The 26857-nt window shown below is 45.3% G+C and overlaps 1 protein-coding gene across 6 annotated transcripts in view; it reads left to right on the forward strand.

The window, feature by feature from the left end:
• Positions 1 to 26857, forward strand: part of Cacna2d3 (calcium voltage-gated channel auxiliary subunit alpha2delta 3) — an 839385-nt gene that overhangs the window by 629496 nt on the left and 183032 nt on the right. For all 6 annotated transcript variants that reach the window (XR_010050128.1, XM_063257292.1, XM_063257291.1 and 3 more), the window contains 4 exons: positions 14912 to 14995; positions 22986 to 23057; positions 23316 to 23377; positions 24738 to 24805. Coding sequence is in view for 5 of the 6 variants with exons in the window: in XM_063257292.1 (XP_063113362.1) it covers positions 14912 to 14995; positions 22986 to 23057; positions 23316 to 23377; positions 24738 to 24805 (286 nt within the window). In the remaining variant the exon portion in view is untranslated. The remainder of the gene's footprint in view (positions 1 to 14911; positions 14996 to 22985; positions 23058 to 23315; positions 23378 to 24737; positions 24806 to 26857) is intronic.

Consider the following 26857-nt stretch of genomic DNA (forward strand, 5'->3'; position numbering starts at 1 on the left):
TGCCAGGGATTGAATGCATGACCTCACACTTGCCAGGCAGGCACTTGTGCCAGTGAGCTGAACCCCCAGCCCTCAGTCATCAAATTCTAAGGTTTGGGAACTCCTGCTGGCCAAGGCCCTGCCCCTGCTGTCAGGGAGCTCAGAGCGTGACATCCTGCTCTGTTCTTCGGAATACAGGTCCCATCCCACCATGCTTCTTGCACAGGCTGGAGTTAGTCATCCCACTGCACTGCAGAACTCTCTGGACACACTTGTCCTCTCGCTGTGCTATAGTAAGCTGGAGACCGCAATCAGACTGTGTATTTATCACCCTTGTGCATCCAGGGGCTAAAGGGTACTTGGCAGGCACAGGCGGTGAAATGATGAATAAATGGGTAAGGAAGACCCACATGTGAAAAGCCGAGCACAGGATAAAGTAGCATATTGTCATGCTCCATGGATGACTCTACTGGCAGGAAGTAGAATTCATGAAAAGCTCTTGGTACCCAGCTGTGGACTGAGTGGTTAGGGAAGGCCGCAGCAAGATGTAAGCTTAAGACCACCATTTATGATCCAGCCTAGCACAACTGGGAGCAGCAGGGGACCCTTGGGATACCTAAAAGTAATTTGCTCATTTGTGTATGGAGGACTCTCAGTTCCCTTCTTTCCTTCCTCCCCTCCTTCCCCATGTGACGTATTTATTGAGCACCTACTTCCTGGCACATATGCCATTAGGTGCCAGGGAACCAGTGATGAAACAAGATAAATAAATTCTCCCTTTATTTGGTGTTTGCAATCTCATGGAGGAGATTTCATAAATAAATGGATAAATACAGAGCAGCACTCTACATATTGGATAAATTCTCTTGAGACACCAATGATATGAGAAAATAAGAGGTGGGAGAAACATCACCTTATGAGGATGTTCTGGGAAAGCTTTTCATAGGGATGCATTTGAAGCTGATCCCTGAGGGATATAAAAGAAATCTATGCAGAGATTATGGAGACGGACTCAAGACAAGGGACAATATGTGCAAAGACCCTGGGGCACAAAGAGGTTTAATGTGCTATGCTCTGGAATCTATTGAACACATTAGGACAGATTTCCAAGGCAAAGATTCAATGATAAATTTCTACTTGTAGCACACTTAATGAACCAGCACTACTCATTCCCTGCTTTCTTCCATTTAGCCTCACTGTTCCCGCATGTGCTTCTGGACTCACTGCAGTGGGTTCCTGAGTGAAGACTGCAACTTCTAGAATCCACTCTCCCCAGGCATGTGACAGGCCAGGTGCACAAGGCATTACTGTCCCTCAGCCACATACTGATGAGCGCTGCCCCACTGTCAGGTGGGATAGCGCTGAGGTGTGTGTGCTGCGGCCCCAGTTGCCCACAGTGGTGACACAGTTGCTGATTCACCTGAGGTGGGCTGCCTTTCTATCACTCAATCATGGCCATGTCCCTGCAGGCATTTTCTAGGAAATCCTCTTAAAGAGAAATCTTGCATACAGTCTGATCTTGAGGGTGGGATTGACAGTTCTCTGTGAAAATGACTTGCTGTGGGCCAAAACCCCAAATACAGTTTTGGGTGTACTCACCTGGACAGTCACACAAACCCAGCCTTTCTGTCCAGGTCTTGGTGCATGCCTTGCCTTGTGCTTCTGGGAGTCACTTTGTATTTGGCACTGAGGGAGCACCGGCTTTTTGCTGCTAAATAATCAAGAGTAGGCTCTGGAAGGAGACTTGTTCAGAAAGGATTCTCTGCTGCTTTATTCTTTGGTGAAAGGATTTGTTGAGAAAAAAGCTTCTCTTCTCACTGGACACACTCTGACCTTACTTTTACTAGATTAATTTCATATCTAGAGTGCCCCATCGTGGATGATGAATTAGCAATAAAAAGCTCATCAAAATGTAATTACAGGCAATGTGTTGAATAATGATCTCTTAAAAATTCCTATAGATTTGTCTGCACCTCTTTCTCCCTGTGGGGGAAATGAGCCTCAGCTGCTAGCTACCAGCCCCAGCTTAGGAATTCAGACCCTAGCCGGGCTGTGAGGCTGAGATGCGAAAGCTGGCTTCTATCATTGCCCGGTGTCATCTCGTTGATCAATTGCTTTTCTCCATGCAGAGCACATCTTTATACAATTTAAAGGACCATTTCAATGGGGGTAGAACATGCAGGAAGTAGAAGCCCAAGGCAGAATAAAACCCGACTCCTCCATCTGTAGCAGCCAGTTGGGAGAGAGTTATTAATTAAAATGTTAACTGCCCAGACAATAGCAGGCAGACCAACGCTGAGAAAGCCTGAGAAGCAAGCATTAAGGCTTTCATAACTGCAAATTCCAGAAACATTTGCTCCTCCTCCAGATAGGAAACGGAACCATCTGCCCCCAGGAGGAGATAGCTGAGCTGTTCAAGTGATGCTAAGCTTTCCCAAGGGAGCCCACCTCCTCTCTATCCAGGGAGGTGGCTGTGGCCTGGGAGATAACCTAGCCTTACCCTCCCTCTCTGGAGGAGCCCTGTAAAGCCCTACAGCTGGGTTTGACAGCAGAATATTCAGATGGTCTGGACTGGAGATTGCCTCCACTCATTTGAATAACTGACGAATTCAATCATTTGAATGCCAATGATTATTCTTAAGAGTTTACATTTTAGAAAGACCTTGCATGTGAATCCCCGTGAGAGCACTAAATTGCTGTCTAATTAACAGTCCCAAATTATGTGTATTTAAAAGATAATGAAGAGTTTGAAAGTTGTTGGAATAAGTGGTTATACATTTAAATCCATCACTAGAAATTTGTTAGTGATGTGTGGAGTTTTCCTTTATTTCTTGCTTCCCTCTTTGAAGTTCAGTAGACCCAACCTTGCAGGGTTAAGTCTGGTAGCAGTAAGATAAAGGCAGATGTTTTTAATTATTCCAGTTCAAACCCCCAAATAATTATAAGCAGCTGTCATTTTTACATAATCCTAAATGATAAAGACCCGAAGAATGCAAATAAAAATGTTGAGACCATGGGCCTTTTGGCAGAATAATTTGATCCCTGTCATACAACAGGACTGACCACTGAACTTCCTGTAAGGTGTGTGTTCACTATTATTCTCTTTACTCAGCTTTTGCTAATCATGTGATAAGAAAATAATATTTCCAACACATCTTCCAGATCCATTTCTACATTTCCTATGGATGTTTACTGGGCAAAAGAAAACAAAATGGATTATTGAGGCAAGAAAGAAATTCAGATTATTGGGGAAAGAAAGACACGTGGCTAAGCCAGGCAGGGCTTTTGCTGAATATCCTTCTCAGGCTTGCTTGCCCCTTTCTCCTTGGGATGGAGTCTTCCCCTGTGGCTCCCACACTGACTTCTTCCATCCATTAGGAGGCATGACAGGACTGTACTTGGTGGCGTTCCCTTGGCCTGTGACCAAGGTTTTCAATGCAATGGTTGCTGTGTCCATACATCACCTCTCCAAGGGACAGAAACCTCAGATGAGCTGACCTGCCTGCTCCAACCCTGTGGCTTAGGTCTCAAAGTCAGTATTTCTGTGCCTGTCTTGCCCAGGAAGCGTGGGAGGCTTTTGAGTGGCAAAACTAGGGGACATTTAGCATAACCGCAGTGGCTTCTCCCATTTGGATCCAATGAAGACAAAACCCAAATCCAAAATTTACAGTGGGTTGAACAGAAACCATGTGCTTCAAGCAACACACATAGACCAGCAGCCAGAAGGAAGACACGTATATGTACATTTATTCTGAAAAACACCAAGCGCTCTTTAAATTGAAGCAGAACCTTCCTTGGAAAAGCCATGCTTGAGCAGAGCAGACTTCCCAGTGAGCTAAGCTGAATTTCTTGTGGGTGAGAAGTTTAAACAGATGAAAGAGAAAAGGAAGCAGACCCAGGTATTTATTACTCTTGGAGCAGTAAAGTACAGTATCATCAGGCATTGTCACTTCTCCCAGGAAAGTTACAGAGGAGCCTCAGACTCATATCCTGAACGTAAAAGTCAACTATGCTATCTGGATTCTCCCATAACTCTCCTGGAGTTCCAGTTTCTAGCTACCTTCCAAAAAGTGACAGGGAAGGGTTGTGACTTTACCGACTTCCAGTATTGCAGCAGGTATGATCAGAGTATGCCTCAGACCTTTGGTAAACAAAGCCCTTGCTCACTCAGGCTCAAATTAAAAAAAAAAAAAAAAAAAAATATATATATATATATATATATGTGTGTGTGTGTGTGTGTGTGTGTGTGTGTGTGTGTGTGTGTGTCCTGTAGATTTAAGGGAAAGATTCCTTTGAGACTTGATCATTTGAAACTCAGTTCTGGTCGCTTCTAGGGACCTGGTGAGTAGCTAATTGGTCACCTTCCCAACCACCCCTCCTGTGTCTCGAAGACACATCTGCAGTGGGCCCTGGCCAGCAGTCTCGGCTCTGGAACTCTGCCCCTTGCTCTGTGGTTCTCCATTGAACATGGCCATCTCTGAGGCCAGGTGCCTGGGTTGCACCTCAGTTATGCCACTATCAGCTGAGTTACCATGGACAAACTATTTAACCTCCCTGTCCTCAATTTCTGCCACAGAAAAGTGGGGCCAAAAACAGTGCCCAGTGCAGGAACTTGGGTGGGATATAAATGATCAAATGCATACAAAACACCTCACTTGGACCAGGGGCACAGTCACGGGCACTTATGGAAGGGACACATACACTGCTCCTTCTCATATGTTCATGGAAAACCTGCTCTTTGCTGAATGTTATTCTAGAGTCTTATAACCAATGATGAACAAGAAATAACTGTTTTTCTTCAAGATGCTCAGCACCTGGCGTGGCAAGCAGCCAAATAAGCTCATACTGTGCAACAGAGTGTGGCAGTGGGGCTGTCAGGAAAACCAAGGAGAAAATGGGAAGGACTTGAACTGATCCTGTAGTGGCTCAATGCAGACAGGTCCCGTCACAGGATTCGCTGTTGGACTCTGAATTGGTGTGAAGCGTGTCAGGAGCAGATAGGATAGCATGTGGAGAGGCCTGAAGGCAAGAGTGACTCTAACATTTTCAGCAGCCAATTATATTTAGCTAAAGGAGCACAGTGAGAGGCAGAAAGTGCACCGAAGAGAGGCAAGCATGCGATGGGACTTAGGGGATTCTGGAATGTTCAGTATTGTCTTGCAGGACGTGGGTGCACATGAGGGTGTGGTCTGAGTTTGGTTGTGGAAGAAGCCTTCTGGCTGGAGGCAGGAGAATGAGTGGGAGTGGGTAGGGTCCAGGAAGACAGTCTATTTCAAGGACATTTACCCTTATCCAGTAAGTGGTACCATAGTAGCTGGCACTAGGCTGATGGCAAAACTTCTGTGATTCAGTTCCAGGACCCTTGAAGGGTAGCAGCAATCAGCGGATGTTGTAGTTTGACAGACCCTGGCTGCTTTGTTAGCTCACTGGCCCTTTCCCTGATTATAATCACCCACTCTAGCCCCTGGCTACATTTCCATGGTCATAGGCAAATAGTTGACTGAGAGAACTCAGCCAGCCTTGCAGGGGACTTTGGATTTTCCTGTGAGTCATAAATCACCTCAGAAGTCCTTTGGGCTTCTTCACATCACCACGCATCCAGAGAATTTTTTAAAAGATACATCACTCTGATTTGGGGATCTCACACACACACAAAGATGAAATTAAATATTTGGCTAGGTCACCAGTCCAGTAGACGGCATGGACCAATGATGAATGACAATCTGTTCCATTTGGTGGTCAGGACATAGCTAGGGAAGGGGGCGTATGTTGGACAAGATGGCCACATGTGTGTTTATGGTACAAATGACCATTCTCAGGGTGGTGGAGAACAAGAACCACCCAGAATGGGAAAGGAGAGATTAGCTGGAAAGGTCCAGAAAATTTCATGAACTAGGTGACCACAAAGATGAATGATTCCTTCATGTTTTCTCTTCCATTGCAAGTGTCTTTAACAATTTAGCCAGCAAAGCAAATTTAAATAAAACTTCATGCCAAGCAGCTCACACATACACATACAGGGTGCAGCCCCTGACCTAGCCTGCTACTATAACAGGCATCCGTCGGGTGTGGCAGTTGGTTTGGCAGGAGAGAGTCCTTTCTCTCTCCTCTTTGCATCCCTCTGTCACGTCGCTTCAGATTCACTGCCAGCTGGCTGCCACTAGTGTAACCTGGACTTTGAATGCCCTCTCTCGCTTGTGACTGCATTTTCCAACCTGAGATGGTGAGCAGGAGTCTTTTTCTGGTTGATGGAGCTAGAGAGTGGCTTTGGGAAGGTGGAGGGACAGCAAATGGTCACTCCCAACAGCCCAGAGTATGTGCTACCTGATGAACGTTCCTCACAGCTTTGGAAAGTCTACCAGACTTGTTACAGTGTTGATCTAATCTGTTTTCTGACTTCATTTCAGTGAATAAGGAAATTCATTGTCTTTTCAGTTTCAGAACTGTGAGCGAGCGGTTTGTGTTGCCTATTTTCCCTATTTACAAGTTCAGCAGTTGCAGCCAGCCTGGGGTCTTCTTAGTTAATTCTACAGTGTAGCAATGTCAAGTCAAGTTCTATAATTTTTTTTCCTTAAAGTTAGTTGCTAGATGTCACAGATAAACTTGCAAATTATAGAGGCTTTCTGCTACTCTGGATATTATCTCTTAATGACATAGTGGTATCTAAAAGCTTACATGAAATTGGCTTTGGAATCAAGCATAGATCCATACTCAGGGACTAGCTGAAGTTTGCAGCTCATCCCCAAGGCTGTCTTGCCTCTTAGCATTTATCAAGGAGATGCTGACCAGGTTTTATGTCAAAGCGCCTAAACAAACATAGGGGTCCTTCAGGTGCTTTGTGCATCTGTTTTAGGTGCTACCTCTTTGTGTTCTTCTTCTTTTCTGTTCAGCAGTAGTCTTTTCCTAGCATTGCTCTTTGCCTGAAGTGGCCAGCCTGACATTGCCTGTCTGTTCCCTGCCATGGGAGTCCCTGTCCTCTGTTCCCTGGCTAGCATGAGATGTCCCTTCTGTGCCCACCTCTCAGGAACATCTTAATTTCTAGGAGCATCTCGCTTCTGACCAGGGGCTAACTTTCTGAGAACTGAGGTTTGAATCAGCCATGGTATAGTTAAGCAGCGTTTGACCAATAAAACAGTGGGAGAGCTTGGTCACCTACCTTCTCTCCACACACAGTGTATAACTCTCAACTACTTTGAGACCTCTCATTAAGATAAAGGTCATTTGGATTTTCAAAGCAGCCTGTTAATTGGTTTTTTTAAAAAAACACCTAAGTTGTTTTTGTTTTACAGCAATCAAAAGAATTTAATAATCATACTAGGAGAACATGCAGAACTTTTCATCTTGGAGGTACTTAACATTAATAAGTGCATGGCACCTTTTAAAGGAAGGGAAAGGCTGGCTGTCTGGACATGCCCTGTGGCCTCCTCAGCACTCTGTGGTTGTGGACACACCCTGCAGCCCTGCTTCCTTGCGGTGTGTCTGGCTTCTCTTCTCCCCGTGACATGTGGGGTTCCATTTCGAAAGCAGAGTCATCGGAATTTCTTTCTTGGCGTCACGTCTGTGTCATCCATGCACGTGTCTCATCTAGAGAATTCTGGTCCACTGGCAGTCACACAACCAAAATAGCCAATGTAATTTTAGTGGGAATTATAACTAAAGTGACACGCTCAAGTCTGAGGGGGATGCTGAGGAAATAAGATGTTGTCCACTGGTCACAGGGTGTCTTATTTAACTCTCTCCAGTCCCTCAATCTAGGTCCTCACTCAGGATTTGAAGTTTATTCTTGCATCCACCTCTGTTCAGTACACCTAAAGGAGTTGGCTGTTTGCAGATCCATAAGTGGCTGCTGGGATTGGACTTCCAGAGTGGTTCTGTGGCCACTAGTGGACTTCCCCTACCACACGCAGTCTTGGTGGGGATTGTCCCTGAGCTCAGCTTCAGGCTGGTAAAGAGGAGGCCACCTCAAGGGCGGCTCAAAAACAGAGCCTTAAAGACAGAGTTGCAATGACTGGGTCCTGCAGTCCATTGTCCACGTCACCGAGGGATTCATCATGCCCAGGCTCAGCATTCTCCTGTCTGTGAGGCAATTCTTCTTCACGTGGAGTTGTGGGAATTACACAAAATACAGCATCCCACACAAGAAGGTGGGTGCTAGGAAGCCTGAGAAGCTGTTCGGCAGGGGGTGAGGCGGTGCTTCCCCCCCCCCCCCGTCCAGAGGCAGTCATTTGGAAAGCAGGACACATTGGCTGCTACATTTTGTAAATTCCTTCAGAGAACAATGAACTCTAAAAACTGGAAGCAGTAACAGCTTCAAAGTGCTTTTATTTTTACCCCTGGGGGAAGAGAGCAGAATGTCAAGTGGTGGTCCCTATACTATGAAAGTGAGGACATCCTTTTCTATTTTTCACTTTTCATCATTTCCCCCAAATTTCCACTATAGGCAGTTGTTACATAGATAATCAGAAAAAGTTAAGCAAAAACAAGTACTAAAGTCATTTAATTGTGACACTTCCTGTCCTTGCTGCTAAACTTCCCTAGAGAGCAAGGGCTCACAAAGGCCACAGGACGTCTTTCCTCCAGGTCACCTCCTCCAATCTGTCACTAAGGGGAGACATTTATTGACAACTGACAAGATGGAGTCAACTGTCACGTTCTAAGGAAATGTTCTAGGAGCTTCACTCTGCCACACGCCTGCCTGGTCCTCACCTTGGGCTTGAAAACAGAAGGCCAGCAAGCGAGGATGCAGGGCCTCTTTAACTAACCCGGCTCTCTGGGAGGCGGAGGTGGGGGGGGGTCACAATTTGGAGCCCAATCTCACTACCACAAGGAGAAAAAAAAAGAGGATTATCAACCAGCAACACTGTTAAGAACCATTTACCAATTGGGAGCGCACTCCCTCGGGATGAGCTCTCTGACCCGGGCTGCCTCTTTTCTTAAGTCAGTGATAATGCACCAGCGCATTGGTGTCAGCTGTGTGGCCAAGGTTTCTAACCCTGTGCGTTAGGCTATGTGATAGCCTCAGCTCTGTGTGACCAACCTTGCTTCTTCTCATTTGCTTCTCACTGTAGCTCTGTGAGCTAAGAGCTTGTTTTTTTGTTTGTCTGTTTATTTGGGGGGTTTGTTTTTTTGTTTTGTTTTGTCTTTTTGAGACAGAGTCTGCCTACGAAGTGCCGGCTGGCCTTGAATTCACTTTATAGCCCAGGCTGGTCTTGAATTTGCAACGATCCTCCTGCCTCAGCCTCCTGAATACTGGGATTACAGGCAGGAGCCACCTGCCTGGCTGAATTGAGAGCTTGTTACTGCATCTTGTTGATAAGGAAAATGAGGATCAGAAATGTGCATAGCTATCCCTGGAGCATGAAACACATAGGTTCGATTAGAATTGAGGTCTGAATCCAGGACCCTAGCTTTTAACTGCCCTGCTAAATGGCCACTCTCAACCTTTCTTGGTTGTGAATTGTGATCAGGGGCTTGCAGGCAGGAGCTTAGCCTTCCCTGGCAGCCTCTCTGCACCTTCCACAGGAAGCCTCGTGTCTCTGGCCTTGGCTGCGTGCCTCTTCCTGACAGCCTGATGCAGGGCTCTCCTTCGCCAGGGTGCTTGCTCTGCCCTCGTTTCCTTCCTCTCTGTTGACTGTGTGAAGTGGTCCAAACCACATGTGTCCCTTAGGGACTGTGGAAATCACCTTGCTCAGGGTCAGCACTTCGGTTTTTCTACAGGAGCCCTACTCTTAGTAAATATTCTGGTGAAACTATGACCACCCTACATCACAGACGGCCATATAGCTGAGAGCTACACAGAGGGCCACATCATTCCAGGACCCAGGGATTCATTCAGGGCAGGGGTGTAGCCCAGACCAGTGATGGTGAACCTATGGCATGTGTGCAACAGCCAGCTGTCTACTATCATTGAAAGCTCAACAGGGATAACCATGACTTCCTAGGTGATTACACAGAAAACCATTACATAGGTGATTCCCGCAACCTTTCCCAAAGGAACACAGAAGAAGCAAAGCCATAGAAGTCAGTGTGACTTCTCCTTGACCCATTTCACGGTACTTCCAAAGTCCATCTTCAGGTGACGTAAGAGGGTGTTCTTATGCAGACCATTAAATACAGCCAAGCATATCTGAGCTGCAGGCAAGTACCGCATGTGGGTGCCTTCACGTCCCTCCTCAGGGGCCACTGGTTGGTTTGTGTGCTCACCATTCACTGCATCTGGCCTTTATTTTGAAACTTCACTTCACAGTCTTTCATAGCACGGAATATCTTCCCTTATTAAATTCTCCTCAACATCCTTTTCCCATAAAACAGGCACCAAAAACTACAATCCTACCTGTGGCTCTCCAAGTCTGTTTAGAAACCTTGGGAAACCATTTGCAATTCGTTAATCCCATTTTCAAAGGAAGTTACAGATTACAGATACACTAACAATTGCCATACACCAGGCACCTCAACCCCGTAACTAGCTCCTTACACAGATTAGGAGTTGTAGCCTGGGGCACCTGGGCTGTGTCCTGGGCCAAAACTGCATGTACATGTAGGAGGGGACAGCTGGCCTGGGGGTAGAGATTTGGAGCTTCAAGGGCTTAGTTCTTTTTTTTTTTTTAAATCAGTACCAGGGATGGAACTCGCGACTGCGTGCTTGCAAGGCAGGCGCTTATGCCCCTAAGCTAAATCCCCAGCCCCCAAGGGCTTAGTTCTTTTCTGTCACACGGCCTTGAGTGAATCAGAGGAGATCAGCTCTACTCGAAGTGGTGTATTTTTTGAGCAGTGGGGTATTTTATAAATCAGATGCTCCCAAATAATCACCAGAGCACCAGGCTTTGTGGTACTGCATATAAAATATAATTTAAAAAATCATTCGTGTGGGGCTGGGGATTTAGCTCAGTGACATAAGCGCCTTCCTTGCAAGGGTGCGGTCGTGAGTTTGATCCCTGGTACCGATAAAAACGAAAAAGACAAAAAAAGAAAAATCATTCATGTACAACTTTAAAGATGTTAAGTATACACAACTCAGAACTCTACTGACTACTTCATGCTTGAAAGGCAAACCCTCTTTGAAATGATCTTTCAAACAAAGAAAAGGAGATAACAATAATGTTATCTGATCCTTGTCCCTGGGAAGATTTCAGGCCCAGCTTGATCTGGTGTGCACATGGATGTCAGGACTTTTTTCATGTGTGTGGTCTTGGCTTTTTCTGTACTAGTTTGGTTGTCTCTATTACAAGTAGTGACAGAGATGGCCAAGAGATACTCTAAGTGCCGTCTTACCTACTATCACCTTAGCAATGCTAGTAGATGGGGGGGGGGGGCTTTCCCAGATTAATCCAGGAGAACATCCCAGGCCGAAACTCCTGAATATCATTGGATTGGCCTAGGCAGTCATGGTTGTCCCCGTTGAGCTTTCAATGACAGTAGACAGCTGGCTGTTGCACACATGCCATAGGTTCACCGCCACTGGTCTGGGCTACACCCCTGCCCTGAATGAATCCCTGGGTCCTGGAGTGATGTGGCCCTCTGTGTAGCTCTCAGCTATATGACCATCTGTGATGTAGGATGGTCATAGTTTCACCAGAATATTTACTGAGAGTAGGGCTCCTGTAGAAAAACCAAAGTGCTGACCCTGAGCAGGGTGAGGGATGGTTTGTGCCAGGCTATAGCACAGGAGTTCGAAATTGAGTGCTACTTTCTAGCTTTCTTAATAAAGAAACGATGAAGGAACTCTTGGAGTAAGTATGCCTTGACCTTCTTTTATCTATGCAGCTCTTTTTCTCTTCACACCCAAATTCATTACTCTGCAATATTAATGTTCATATTCAGAAGGAGCCCACCTGTTCATGAGGACCCTGGTGAAAAGCGTTGCAGACCAATTGCACGTACTTACTCAGCAAACTATGGAAGGGCATTCCCGAGAGGAAGTCGCAGAGGAAGCACCCTTACTTCTGTTTCCACCAGTGAAATTAAGTTATAGGCAATTGCTAGAATACAGCAGCTCGTGGACCCACATGTTGGGAAGTCTTTTATTCTCTTTCTCTGTAATTGCTCTAAGTTTTATGAACGTGTTTTAGTGTAATATACTGCATTTCTTGAGTTCTTACAAAAAGATAAGTACAGACATTTGGGAATGGTGAGATTTCACTTTTGCCAAGTGCCAGCTAACAGGCCTACGTGCTTTAGCACAACTAATTTCTCTCCCGGGAGAGTCTTATATCCCAGCTTTAATATATGAGGAGGAGATACACGATTGTGCTTAATGGCCACAATCACCTCCACACACATCTATGACATGCAGGAAGTGATCTGGAGAATTATTGAACATCCTCCTTCCTTTCAAGCAAGGGAGAGATTAGCTCCTTCTAAGGAAGGTCCTGTCTCTTCACAGGAAGTACGTGGCTCTCAGCCATCGCGCTAACATGCTTAGGGCTATTGCTCTCTGGGAATGTGATGCCATCTTACATGCAGGGTCTTATTCCAGCCTCACAAGCTGCCTTTGCTGTGGTAATACACTTGTTCCTCCTACTGAGGAAGGAAGTTTGGAGCAGCAAGATACCTCACTTCGAGTAACGTGCATCATGTGACTTGGGACACATGAAGTAACCAAGCCATGGTGCTCTTCTCTGCTTTTAAAACCGTAGGACACCTTCTCTGATGAAGGCACAACTGTTTCCTTGGGTCTTGAGGTGGTGTTAAATTTCTATCACAGGGGTTGAAGTAACACAAAGCTTGACAGTTTGGGCAGGAGCTAGTGGTAAGTGAAGTGATGGCCCCATTACAGGGTGTAGAAGTTATTTGACTTGTTCTTTTCAATTAGTTACTTAACATGTTAGAACCTGTTTTCCCATATGCATGATGGGCAATGCCAGAAATAGAATTAAGGGTAGGCTACTACAAGTAAGTCCTTGGGAAAGAATAAAAACGCATTTTAAATCACTTTATACTTTAGTGCCTTGTACTTTGGAGGTATGGAAAAAAGTGTGTTGAATAATGAGCGAAGGAGCACTTTCAAGTGACCAAAGGAAGAATTCCTTCCACCAAATAAATAAATAAACTGCTTAGACCCAGCAGTGGGCTACCAAGGAAATTTTCAAGGTTCTTCCTGCGGTAGTGCTAGGAGTCAAACCCAGGGACTCACACACACTAGGTAATTCTGTGTCACTGAGCTACATCTCACCTGAAATCCTGCCTTTAAAGTTCGAGTTCTAGACTACATGAATCCCTAAGGTGCCTAACAACTCTTGTGAATGGTTGTCACTAACATGGGAGTTGGGAGCTATTGGCACACACAGCAGAGCCCAGCGTGACTGTCCATGTGTGGACACTCTCCAGGGAGTCGGTCTGAGTCTTAGGGTCTTATGGCCCCTCCCCATCCCTTTTGTCTATGCCAACATCTCCCATGGACCTCAGTCCTGTCCTCTGGCTCAGAAAGTCCGATTCTCCCAGGGCCAGAGCTTCCATGCATGCAGGAACTTTTCATAATAGGATCAACTGCTAACCTGCTATTGCTTACAGTGCCTTCTGGGGACCCACTCTCTTCCTCCTCTTCATCTGGGGGGGGGGGGCTCCAATGTTCTAACAGTGACCATGAACATCCATTCACTGGAAAGCAGAGAGCAGAAGCATGTTTGATATGTTACTTAAAACCTCTTGAAGACAGGCGGGTGGCCTTCTGTGTGGTAGGGAGGGCTGTGCAGAGATGGTACAGAGTTTCCAAAATGCAGGTGACAAGGAGGAAAAGCACCCCGGTAAAAAACACTTGACTTTGTTTGGTACTATAGTGCTGCAGATCTCTTTTAGCCACTGTGACCCAGAATCCACGAGGGGCCCTTTAGACTTGTTTGCTTCCAAATCATGGCTGATTTTCCTTTTGTGCCCAGGGTACCTTCAACACCTGTATCTATAGTAACCAAAACAGCACCTCGTGGTTCTGGGGTCTGAGAACACCTACACTGATCCTGCATCCCATTTAGTGTATTACCATTCAATAGAAAGGTGACATGCTAGAGAGAAGGACAAAGAAACAATGTCATGTGTGTGTGTGTATATATATACATATATATATATATATATATATACATGTATATCATATTTTTTGTATTATGAATCTTTATAAACTTATAAAGAGATTGCTTATCCTTAGCCTGCAGCAGAGGGCAGACTTTCCTACCATATAAACAATGCAACAACCAGCACTAAAAGTCTTGGCACACGTGATCATCTAGGCACAAGAATGTCCAGTCAATAAAATGGTAGATTTGCAGGACAACTATGCCAGTGATTTATGGAGGAAACTAAAACTGTTCCCCCAGTTATTAATGTTCTCATCAGCTTTTCCAGGGACATGCCCTGATGGTCGTTAAATCCGGCCAGCACCCACAGCTACTGCAGAAGAGGTGGCCGTGCTCTGCTCAGTGCTATGATGGTCAGGGTGACAGCACATAGGTTCTGTGCATCACACAGTGTTAGCAGGGTGCTGACAACGTCATCAGCAAGGGAGGTAGATGCTTTCCCTGCCCAGCCAGGAACTGGGGAAGGTTTGAGACTAAGAGACTTTTAGCATAAGGAATAGGACTGGATTTCCATGCACACATTCAAAAAGCCCTCTCCTGTGTCACAAAGGGTGACATGTCCCGCATGTGTACACCATCCAAGGAGGAGAAGAGAGTTCCTCTACATAGGTGTTTTAGGGACAAAAAGGTCCCTAGGTGAATCCATATGACACAGAGACTCAGTTTTTTATATCCTCCATCTGGGAGCAAAGGTTTCTAGTATCCCTTTCTGTGCCTGACACTAAACCCCCCAGAACTGTCACCTGGTTGTCTTCTCACTGTCCCCAGGACTTGATACAGGTTGCCCTAGATGATGATTTCATGAACTTTGTTCTTTTTCTTTTCCTTTTCTTTTTTCTTCTCCTTTCTCTTCTGCCTGACATTAGTATGAAGAAGGGAAAAAGCGCAGGAAACCTAACTACAGCAGTGTCGACCTCTCTGAGGTGGAATGGGAAGACCGAGATGATGTGGTAAGTGACTCAGCTTCCTGGGAAGCAAGCTCTGCTTACCTGAGGCTGTCCCGGGAGCTGGCCGGAGGCCCACCTGGCCACCGGAGGGACGTGCACACACCTTTGTTTACCACCTTTGGAGTATAGCAACTTTCTTGCCAGTCTGCTGGACCAGTTGCAGATGGGCTAGCCACCTCACCTTTCGGGCAGTCTGCTGAAATCGTCCTGAACTGGTGCCCTCTTCAGGTTGTTGGCCCAGTCTCCGCCCCAGTGCAGTTGGTGGGACCCAACACCCTCAGTGAATCCTGGAGGGATGCAGGGGGCCCTGCCTAATTGGAAAGCTGTCAACCTACAGACCAAGTAGGCTCCACACATCCAGAATTCATCTGCAAGACCTCGGGGTCATGGTCCCTGCCTTTCTTGCTGTGGCTGCAGCCACCCCGGCTCTGTATACCTGCTTATTCCCTGAACACTCAGCCTTTGGTACTGTGTCAGGAGTTTTCCTCATGCTCATGACTTAACCCCACCGAGTTTTCCTGTTGCTTCCTCAATAAATAAGATTTGTTAGACATGACTTGCCTTTATGTGAATCCAGGCCAACCATCCTTAATTAAATCATAGCACACCAGGTGTTCCTGGCTGGGATTTCTCTTCCTTTGTTCATGCAGTATCTCTGTGCCAGGCTGATTTTCCCTGCCCCTGCCAGATATCTTATTATCTTTTTCTTTTAGTGCTGGGGATCAAATCCAGGCCTCATGCATATGCTCTAACTCAAAACTACGTCTCCATCCCTCTGGGATCTTTTCTTAAGTTGTGTCGTGGAGTCACCACTGTTTCTGTCTCTATCTCTGTCCTTTTTTCCGTAGCGAGGTTGAGAGCCATTTGAAGTCCCAGGCTGGCTTCCCTCTCATGACCTCTGGAGACAGGGCTGGCTTGGCAGCTCCCCTTCTATGGCTTTCCTTCTTTCCACATCCTCTGCTCCCCACCCCATCTCAGCTAGTGTAAACCTGTTTTACTCTCCGGAAAAATGCAAGTCATACCTGTTTTAGAAATTTAACCTGTTTCCTTTTTCATCTACACTAAGTTTAGTTCAACCCAAGTTCAGGTGAAATAACACTGTAATTTGGTAGAAGTCACATCCCCATCAACATTCTCGCCCGGGTGCCTGAGGTCTGATGTACATCCATTTGATAACTGGTAAAGTTGATGTCTTCTTGTGCCTTGTACCACATCACCAGGCTCTTGCTGGGGTCTTTGCATCATAGCACACCTACTCTGCACCCCTAGGAGTGAGGAGCCAGAAGGCCAGGGCTTTGCTGCTAGCCATTTGTCTCCAGCGAGCAATGGACACCTCAGTACCGCAGCGGGGTTCTTGTTCGCTGTGAGGCTTTTTATCCAATAAAATGAGATGGTGGTAGTGAATCCCCACCTCATCAAACTAAACATTAGGACTAAACATATTAGTATGTATACTGAAAGATGCTTACATGACTGTATGAATGTAGGAGCTCTCTGTGAGTAGCAGCATTATCAGGAAGAAGCATTCTTACCATCACTGTCCAACCGCAGTCTGCCTCCTCATGAGGAAATGTCCTTGCTCTGTGAACCTGCAGTTTTAATGCGCCACACGTTCTTTGAAGGGCAACTTCCATCCTCTTCTTTCTCTTCCTTTTCTTTGTATGTGTTGCTTCCTTTTGGTTTGTTTTGACCTCATTGGATCCTCTGTTTTCTTTCCCCAAGGGCTTGAACCTGACCATCACCTTGCTGCTCAGCTCCTCCGTCTCTTCGTCCCAGTCAGCATGGGATACCAGCTTGCTTGTGCTCATTCCTTCTGCAGAACCCTACACCCCACACCCGGCTGGGGAGCCAGCACATACTCCTTCCTTAACCCTAAGCCGCATTCTCACTTTTTGCGCGCATGCTTCTTGAAGAGATTGATTTCTTGGCTCCCTGTGCCCGGCAAATTTTCAGTGAACAGGTTTTTCCCTTTAGTAATCATGGTTCGGCAATGCTTTTTATCTCCTCATTCCAAGTCCCTTCTCTTTGGGGCTGCAGGCATCAGATCCCCAGCCTCACTTGCTTGGTCTTCAGCTACATCTGACTTGCAGATCCAAGTTCTCACCCTGAAAGCTAACCCAGTGTCCCCTTCTGCGCAGACTGGTCCCTGGTTATCTTTGGTTTGTGTCTCTTGTGTTGTCCCCGTGGGAGCCTGGTGCATTTGAGATGTGAATTGCTTTATTTTCAACATAATTGATTTAGAAAATCCCAATTCATTATTCTCTCCTGGAGATTTGTACCCCAGCAACTGGAGGATTCTGTAATGTATACAAAGCATCTTTGTGAAATCTTCACAGAATTCTGTATGTCCATATTTCAATCCAGTTCTTGGGGAAGACACTTAGCTGAGCCCATGGAGGAAGCAGAGAATACTGTAGAAACCTTGGAAGAGAACCCTGCTTCTCTTGAGCAACTTATTGCATGCTTCCAAAAAATGATGTAAGATCACCTGCACTGAGGAGCTCTTTTCCACTGTTGGTGGGAGTGTAGGCTGGTGCAACCACTGTGGAGGTCAGTGTGGAGGTTCCTTAAAAATCTAGGATTAGAGATCCCATTTGATCTAGCTATCCTGCTTCTGGGCATTTTCCCAGAAGAATTGAAAATATCATACTACAGTGATATATGTGCATTCATGTTTATAACAGCACAGGTATAGTCAGATTTTGGAAACAACACAAATGCCCATCTACCAAGGAATGGATAAAAAAGATGTGGTATTTCTATACAAGGGAGTACTACTCAGCTATAAAGAGGGATCACACTGAGGCCTTTATAGGTAAATGGATGAGACTTGAAGCCACATTCATAAGTGAAATAAATCAGGCTTACATGTGTAAATACCATATTGTCTCCCTATACAAGAAACTGAAAGAGTAAACAAGATCCAAAATCTACAATAGATATTGTGAAAGAGTAAGATACTGCTCAATGGAGAAAAATAATGGGTAGGGGAAACTAGAAAAAAAGCAAGGGAAAGGAAAAAGGTATAAATTTGTTTTTATATACATAAAATAACTAGAATGATCATACTACTAATTCTATTAGTTCTTGGAAAAGAACAGTTAATAGTCATACAATTAGATCGGTGTTGCATGTCTATATCTTGTAATCTAAGCAATTCTTTGAAAGATAACTGTGATATTACAATCATTATTAAACCACATCATCTTGTTTTGAAAGCCTACATTGTTATTGTTTGGTTTTTTGATTCTTATAGTTGTCTGTATGTCTCTTGTTTTTGTTTTGTTTTCTTTTTCTTTAAAAAAATAAATAAAAAAGATCTCCTGTGCTGTTAAATGTGCAAAATAGCCTGGCTAAAATTAAGGTGTTGTTTGCTAATTTTTAAAAGCAGAAGCGCAGACCATGTGGCAGGGTGTGCTGTGAAGGGATGAGTTAGAAGCTGTGCCAGCAGCATAACAAGCACAGCAGGTCTTTGGGGAGTCATTGCGGGTGGGGTCTTGTGGCGTGTGTGATCTAGCCTGAATCACTAGAGAGAATCACCTCTCAGGAGGAAAAATTGTCTTTAAAAATACTGACTACCCTTTGGTTATAAATTCCTGGAAATGACGAATAGCATTGAGAAGGATTTTTCTTTTATTTCTGTTACATTTTCCACAGTGAACACGATGATTGCTGTAAACAGGGAAAACCCAGTGAGTGATAGTAACTTCCATATGATGAGCTCTTCCTAGGGCTGGTGCCGTGCTAACTGCTGTGATTTCTCCCAGCAGTTCCCTGAAGTATGGGTTATTGCTGTCTCCATTTTACAGGTGAGGAAACTGAGGCAGAGAGTTGATGAAAGGGCACAAGGGCACTCAGCAGGAATCTCAGCTCAGCAAGTCTGGCTCAAGAGACACCTAGCAGGCTTAGAAAGCATCCTTAAGACCCTTACAGACTGCTTCAGTGCCTAACAGCAGATGGGTCATCCTCCTCTGAGGGATACAGAGAACATGGGAGGCGACTAAAGAGTGTCTGTGCACATGGTATCGTGACTGCTGCCTGGAGATTCTCCCCCAAACCTAGTTAAAACCCTGTCTGTTGCCCTGTAAATCTTTTTCAGCCCACATTTCCACTTACCATGATGACTCTCATGGAAAGTTTCCCCAGAGCTCTTTCTTCCCAAAGCCCTGTAAGCCTCCTCCCCTGGGCATATTTCCGAGAATTTCACTCATGGATTTTATACTTTTTTGCACCCTCCTCAGCTTCTCTGCAGCTCATATGTAAGCCTGGAGCCCCTAAACCAAACCCATTCTGAGAGTCCAGACTGACCCGTGGGGGTGGGAGTGATTCTGTGTCCGTGTCCGTATGCATTCATGTGCTGATGGCCTGCTTGAGGTGACAGCGCTGGTTTTTCCCTGAATCTTTTTTCCCTTTCACCTGCCGAGTTGGGCAGGTGGTGTGTCATTTAGAGGCTGCCTGAGCAGAAAATGAGGCTCCTTTTCCATATGGACAAGGAGCCACCATTAGGAGAAGGAACTATCATTAGGTAATTGCCCTGTCATTAGGTAACACCCTGAGGTGTCCACTGGCCAGCCAAGGGAGGTTTCCCTGCTGCACTCTGCCTGGGAGGTGAAACCAGCAGGCTCACAATAGGACGTGAGCACAGCTTGCAGGGGTAACTGCTGTTGGGTACTTCTGCTTCTCATCGAAGTCACCTCAGCTTTGGCACCATGAAGGAGACCGACAGGTTCCCCAGGGGTTCTCCAGGGGTTCTGGTGAAGCACAAAACAACTGGATAAGGAAGAGTGGTTCCCTGAGACCAGGGGGGCTGATCACTGCAACCAGATTACTATTTCACATGGGGGGGCTGTACTTTTCATGTTACAGACTGCACCATGGTTGGGCATGACACTAATGCCTGCTGCCTTGTCACACTTCCAAATTTGTGGCATCTGATGGGCTAACCTGAAGGTCCCCATATTATAGATGTCTGATTTGCCGTCTTTGACTATGGGTATTTGTGATGTAATTTTTATTGCCTGTGTGATATCCTAACATATAGGAGCACTTAAATTTGGAAATTTTCCTTTAGAAAGAATTTTCATTTTTCCGGTTGTTCACTGTTAAAAATCCCAGCAGTGACAATTTCAAAGGGTATTTAGATACCCCTGAGCCACACCATCAGTCACGTTCTTCCTGCCCCTGTGGAGGAGACAACACTGTTGCCTGCTTCACCGTTACCCTTGATTACATTCCGGTACCTGTGCCATATGGAAACTGGGTGCCACTGACTTACTACCTATTGCTGGGCAGGTTGGTCCCCTTCTTGACCCTCAGCATTCCTTAAAAAATGACATTTCTAGGATTCCCTAGCATCATAATGCTGTATTCTCCTAGGCAGTGTCTTGTGTGTGTGTAGGGGAATAATCCCCAAATCCTCTTTCTTCCTCTTGCAATAAAAGAAAAACATCTCCCTACCCCAACCCCACCCCTGGATCCTAAGTACTTGGAGCTTATGGGAGAACGTGCTGGGAAGTTAAAACCACCCATTAGGACATAGCCAATTCTTAAAATTTTACTTTAATTAAAATCAGGACATAACATATAATTTTGATATTAATGCTAAAGTATTTAATGTTGTCCAAGGACGTTTTTTGCTGATTTGAGAAGCAAAGGTTAAAATCTTGGGGCCACAAGAAAGAGAGATTGTTACTTTGGATAGGTTTCTTAGCCCCATTCCCCAGTTTCCCCATCTGTCAAGAAGGAATAGTAATGGAACCCTAGAAAATAATTTAGAAATCTTAAAGCTGGTACCCAGCGCATAGCTAGATTTCGGTGAATAGCATCTGTCACTAATGTATGCTTCATGAGAATCTGATAACCACAGTTTTTATAGCCACTGACAGGATCCCCAAAGTCTTGGAGTCTTCACTCAGGGACATTTTTGACAAAAAGAAGAACAAGATCTTGAGCCACAGAGAAGTCCAAGGCATCCGGTGTGTATCCGGCCAAAAAAATGAATGTTGATATCTTATCTTAGGACTCTTACTTGAGGCTGCCTGCTTTTCAGTCTGTGCCAACTCACAGGCGCTTAAAACCAGCAGTTTTCAGCTTGAGGAGTAGGGGAGAGGTCCTAGGAACCACTTCATGGTCACTGAGAAGCAAAGACAAGCAAGGTGATCTGCTGACAGAAACACATGACACCTTGAACGCAAGCTATCTTTTTATGTGGGTCACAATCCACCAAGTTTGAAGCCACTGGGTTAGAGCATGGGCCTCTGTGGCATGAGAACTGAATCTTGGATCCCGATTCCTTAAGCGGTTGGGAGATTTCCAGCCCTAAATGAAGATGAGGCCAATATGGTGGCAGCAGTGGTGTGATGGTGGCCATGGTGGTGGCCGTGGTGGCGATGGAGGCCAGCTAACACACACTGTATGTACCAGCACTGTCCTAGATAAGGACCCCTTTGATCCTTGCTGTAACTGCCTGAGGTGGGGGCTGTATGAGAGAGGTGCTGTCACTAATTCCATTTTTGCAGAAGGGAGAACTAATGCAAAGAGAACATAAGTGACAAAAAGTCCTGACCCTTACTCTGTATTTAAACCCCAGTGCTGTTCTGCCTCACAGCTAGGTGTTCATGGTATAAGCGATTTTTATTTTTAAGGCGCCGACCTGGACTGTCTGAGTCTTTGCCTCCAGAGGCATCTGAGAGCCTGGCCTTGGGTCTTTGCGGGCCTGTGCACCTACCCTGTGCTGCTGGGAGTGGAGGCGGAGTGGCACAGAGGCACCGAATGTCTTACCTAATCTCTGACTTGCCTGGGGAATGTGAGAGGGGAAGGTCCCAAATGGCTTTAGGCAGGCACCAGAAAGAGGAAAAATGAAAACCATGTTAAAGATAAATCGAGCCATTCTTAAAAGTTAGAAAGTAGACTTAATTAGGACCAGCTCTCCCCATCCAAAACCACAAAAGTTAAAATGGGAAAATATTTCCAGAAATGCCCATTATGTGTTGTTAAAAAATATCTAGAGTAAAATATATGTTTTATTTTATGTATGCCTCCAGCTAAAAATTATGCTTTAACTCTCTCTCCTAGAAGATGGGAATGCAAACCCAAATGGAGACAGCACCAAAACAAATTTAAGTTGCTTGCAAGCGTGGCAGTTTTCTATCGGCCAGATCTTACTCAGACTCCTCAAAGGAGAAGAGAAAGGACAGGAGGCAGAACTGAGGCACTGGCTGGGAAAGAGCCTCCTCTTAATGGCCTTCTCTGTGTGTCCTCTTGGTGCCTGTGACGGCGAATCTCTCATCACCACGTCTGCTGTCCTCCTCTGAACTCCTAGAGGGCCACATGTAATTAGATGAGGCTGGCAGGGTGAGGGAGGAGTGTGGGGCTCACCGTGCCTGGATGGGACCTCTGAAAATCAGAGACAGGGTCGCCCCTGTTCACTGCCCTGTCAGCAGGGCCATTAATTGGGCTGAGAATTCTCAGTAGGCATTTGAAGATGATTCATGTTATAAAAAATTAATCCCCTTCTTCCGCAAGTTCAGCCTTCTCTAAAAAAACGACTGGGTAGCAGTAAATATCTTTAACTTGATTATCTTTTGAAAGATGACTTCTTCATTACAAATTGGTACAAATACACAACTTCTTCCCAGGAAACGCTCCTGCTTCTTCAATGCTTGAATGGTTTGCTGGGAGCTCCTTCTCTGATTCTTCATCAGTATGGTGCAGTCTGTTTTGTGATTGTTGTCCTGAGGTTTACAGGTACAGCCCAGATTGGAGAGGACAGTCATGCATTAGCCTGCCTCCCACTTGTGCAGGAGCAGTGGAGTGTTTATTCTCTGGAAGCTTTGGCACAGGCGGATGTGGACTATACCTGAAGGAGCTCTGCAGTCTCTGGGGCACTGGGTCTGCTTTGCCCTGGCTGTCTGTGTGCTCTCAACTGAGCCTGTGTGGCTGGGTAACGGAGACCAGGGAAGAACTAACACCATATTCTCTCGTATCCTTGCAGTTAAGAAACGCCATGGTGAACCGAAAAACTGGAAAGTTTTCCATGGAAGTGAAGAAGACAGTGGACAAAGGGGTACATTTTTTCTCAAACATTCTTGCTGCTTAATTTAAAACAAACCTCTCTGAAAAATTAGCTTTGAAATCTCTATCTGGAATAAATATCTTTCACTGAGATCATTTTTCTCTTGTCTTTACTTATCTCAAATAAGATTCATGTAGTACTGTTAACCTGATCACAGTGTGTCCATTTATTTTTATTGATTTCTGAAACGTCACCTAGCAGACTAACCATGTTTTCTTTTTCTCTACGACTTTTTTTTTTTCAATCTAGAAGCGGGTTTTGGTGATGACAAATGACTACTATTATACAGACATCAAGGGTACTCCTTTCAGGTAGAGCTGACCATAATACATGGACATTCCATCAGACCCATCAGTGTGTTTGTATAAAGCTGCTGACGCGCTCAGAGCTCATCACCTGAAGATAAAACACACCCTGCCAAAAGGCTGGAAAGAGTGAGGAAGGGGCTTTTCCCAGGCTGCTTTTGTCTGTGCTTTCCAGAAGGGGGAAGATGGTTCAGGCTCACTGAGGAGAATTCACTTCATTTCCCATGGCTTTGAATCCCATTTCTAAGCAGCAGAGCTCGGGGGATTCCACTAAGGATGGACACTGGTTCTGAGGGTGACCTGGTCCTTAACCATCTAACTTGCTGCCTCCTGAGTTCCATTTTGCCTTTTATTTCATGACCAAAAAACAATGCTTCCAACATGGGGTAGCATTGCACCCTTCCATGTTGTAATTCTGTCTGACTTCTCCGAGCTGTCCTCCTGTGCTTGTGTGCCTTTGAATCCTGTTGTCCAACTTCGTAACCATCTTGAAAAATGGTTTTGCCTCATTGCCTGCTTTCAGATGCAGCATGTCGCACTGGAAAGTCCTGCTACTGTTGACTGAGTGTTATAACACATTTTGTGAAAAATGTTCAGTAGGGCGTTTCGTATTCCTGAACTGCCGTCTCCCAGAACTAAGGAAAGAGAGTTTACAGACTATAGAATAGAAGCTAGCAGCATTGTCATCTCCTGCCAGCGATCACAGGCGGTTCCATGTGGAACCAGGAGCAATCAAGGAGCACATGAGCTGCTCAGTGGGTTTGCCAAATGAAGAGGCTGCAATTTGAAAGCATAGTCTCTTACTTTAGACAAAAACAGAAAGGGGATTAAACCAAGCCAGAGAGAGTGTGGGGAGCCTGTTGGACTAGGGAGAGGCTTGGATTGAAAAGCCTGCACATGATAGTATAGTGGCATATGAATGGAAGTCGAAGTTTTCATTTTAGTTCTTGAGAATGGGTCAGTTTTCCTGATCGCAGAGTCCAGAATGTAGAAAGACCCATCTCTGGCCACATGCTGGGCAGAGGTGTGAGGTGGGAGGAAGGGGCAGGGTGCATGGCCCTGGGAGGGGCTCCAAGAAAAGGGCTTGCTGGTTGGGCAAGCTGTTTGCCACAAGTCTTGAAAACATAAGGGCAGCCAATTGCTGCTGGCATTTCCAATCAGAAATTACTTTGAAGCAGCTGCTTAAGCCTAAGAGAAACCAACACCCACTATAATCAGTGAGGTTTTGAAAGTAAACTGTTAGAAAGATTGTTTATAGAACATGAAATGAAAATGTGAAAATGGAAAATTAAAAAAAAATGTTAACCCGCAAGCCTATTTCAATCCATGCCATAGACTCCAAGGTCTGCTTTGTCTCTCTGCACAGTTTAGGTGTGGCGCTCTCCAGAGGCCATGGGAAGTATTTTTTCCGAGGAAACGTGACCGTCGAGGAAGGTAAAGTGTGACCTTGACTCCTCTCACCTTGCATTGTAGGAAGGACCCAAGGCAGCTAGGAATTCACTGAACTTGCTCACTGACCACCCTGCTGACCAGCCCCGTGGGCATTTGATTAAAATAACTGCCCACTGGCTGTGATCTCTCTTGCTAGATTTTCCTGAGTTTCACTATGGTGGGAATCCCAACTAGGTGGCTTTTGTGATGGTTTTATTTATATTCTACCGTAATTCACAAAGTTGTGAGGGCATCTCATAAGAATCATAAACTGGCATTATTCTCATACATAAAATTCAGAACCAGCAGAAATACAGATTAAAAACTCAGCCTCAGGGAAGAAAAGAATTGGAACAAATAACTGGAAGCCAACATCTTCCATGATTGAGCCTGCATTTCCCTTGTGTTTCCTGGCAACCCTGACCGTAGGGCAACTATGACAGTTCAAGTGGTTCCCAAAGGGCCAAAAGAAGAAATCGCACCTGTCTCAGCTTTTTCTTCTTCGTGGAGCATGAGGTGCACAGCAACTCACTCTGCACTAAGGCAGTCATGGCATAGCTCTGTAAACTGTCCAGTGCTGTTGCCTATCTGTCCCTTTCATCTCCCAGCAACTCACTAGCTCAGAAGGAAAATTCATGTTTAAATTATCATGTCTAACTTAATGGTCAGTTCAACACAGTGAGAGGCCACTAATGGACTATTTGCTTCTCATCTTTTAGTGTCCTTTTAGTGAATCCTCACCACATGGACCTGTCCCTCCCTCCCTCTCTGCTTCTCTCTCTCCCTTCCTCTCCCCTACTGACAGTTGTTTTGCATTGTCTTTTGGATCATTTTTTGGTCACTATCTTTGTCCTGCATGTTCCACAGCTGTTGGAGTAAGCAGTCACATAGAATTTCAGAGCTAACCATAAGCACCATGCAGGAAATTAGTTTGAGTCCTCAGGAAGGGGGAGAGTGACTGGGTATCCACACAAATGAGGTCAGATTTTTCTCTCCCTGATGGTCCTGTATACATAAAGGATTCACAATCTTGCCAACTTTGCTGAGAAATAGAGCCTCGGAAAGCTGCTTCCCCTTAGGACATCTAATAGAGGGTCTTGTCATCTCTAAGAGCTATAGCCTGAGTATTGTTCTTTTATTTCTTATAAAGGGAAGTAGTTCTTGAGAGACAGCAAGCATACTTTTCCAGGTTCTTCAGCAGAGACTGCTTCCCTCCAGACTGGAGGGATTTCCTGTGCACCTCTGCATGCCAGATACTACAAATATGGTGAACAGGTAGACTTGGCAGAAGTGAGAGAAGTCATTACTAAGGCTGAAGTTCTGGGATGAAGCTCTCCCTGCTCAAATTATGTTTCTTCTGATTCTCCTTTGACTTCTCTGTACCTTTATATGCGTTGTACCCAATCCCTGTTTAATAAACCATAGCCATGTCACCACTGTCAGAATTATCCATTTTCAGTAAACGTGATTTTTGTTAGAACTAAACTTAGAGGTGAGGTAATTCAAGAACATTTAAATATTCCTAGGTGCCCAGAAACTCAGAGAAGAAGCACTAGGAAAGGGTCTTCCTTGAGTTTCATCTATAGGGTCTACGATATACAGCCTGAGAGGGCTTTGTGGATAACTTAACCTAGAACAAAAACAAGACTGCCATCTACCACTCAGTATCTGGGGAAGATCCGGGCCCTACCTGTGCCTTGGTTCCTTTGCATTTCCTCCTCCCACAGCCGCCACCTCCTGCTGTCTCCAGGACCCCTACTCTCGCCTTCTTCAGGTCTTTGTTTAAAAATCCACATTCTGTGACAGCCATATTTGGAATGGAAACTGTCTCTGAACATTTCCCATCCTTCTTCACCTCTCCTTCTCCTTGTTCCATGCTCTTTTCCTTCACCACCCACCCTGCTAACTGATATGCTTTTAGTTTTACCTACTAATCTCTTTTCTGTCCCTGAAAATGAATATCACTAAGGCAGTGATTTTTATTTCATTCACTCCTGTATTCTCAGGGCACAGAATATTACCTGGTACATAGCAAATGCTCAGTAAAAATGCTGA

Source organism: Cavia porcellus, unplaced genomic scaffold, assembly GCF_034190915.1.
Source record: "Cavia porcellus strain 051 isolate PalLab524CR breed Dunkin Hartley unplaced genomic scaffold, mCavPor4.1 scaffold_10, whole genome shotgun sequence".
In the NCBI taxonomy this organism is placed as follows: domain Eukaryota; kingdom Metazoa; phylum Chordata; class Mammalia; order Rodentia; family Caviidae; genus Cavia; species Cavia porcellus.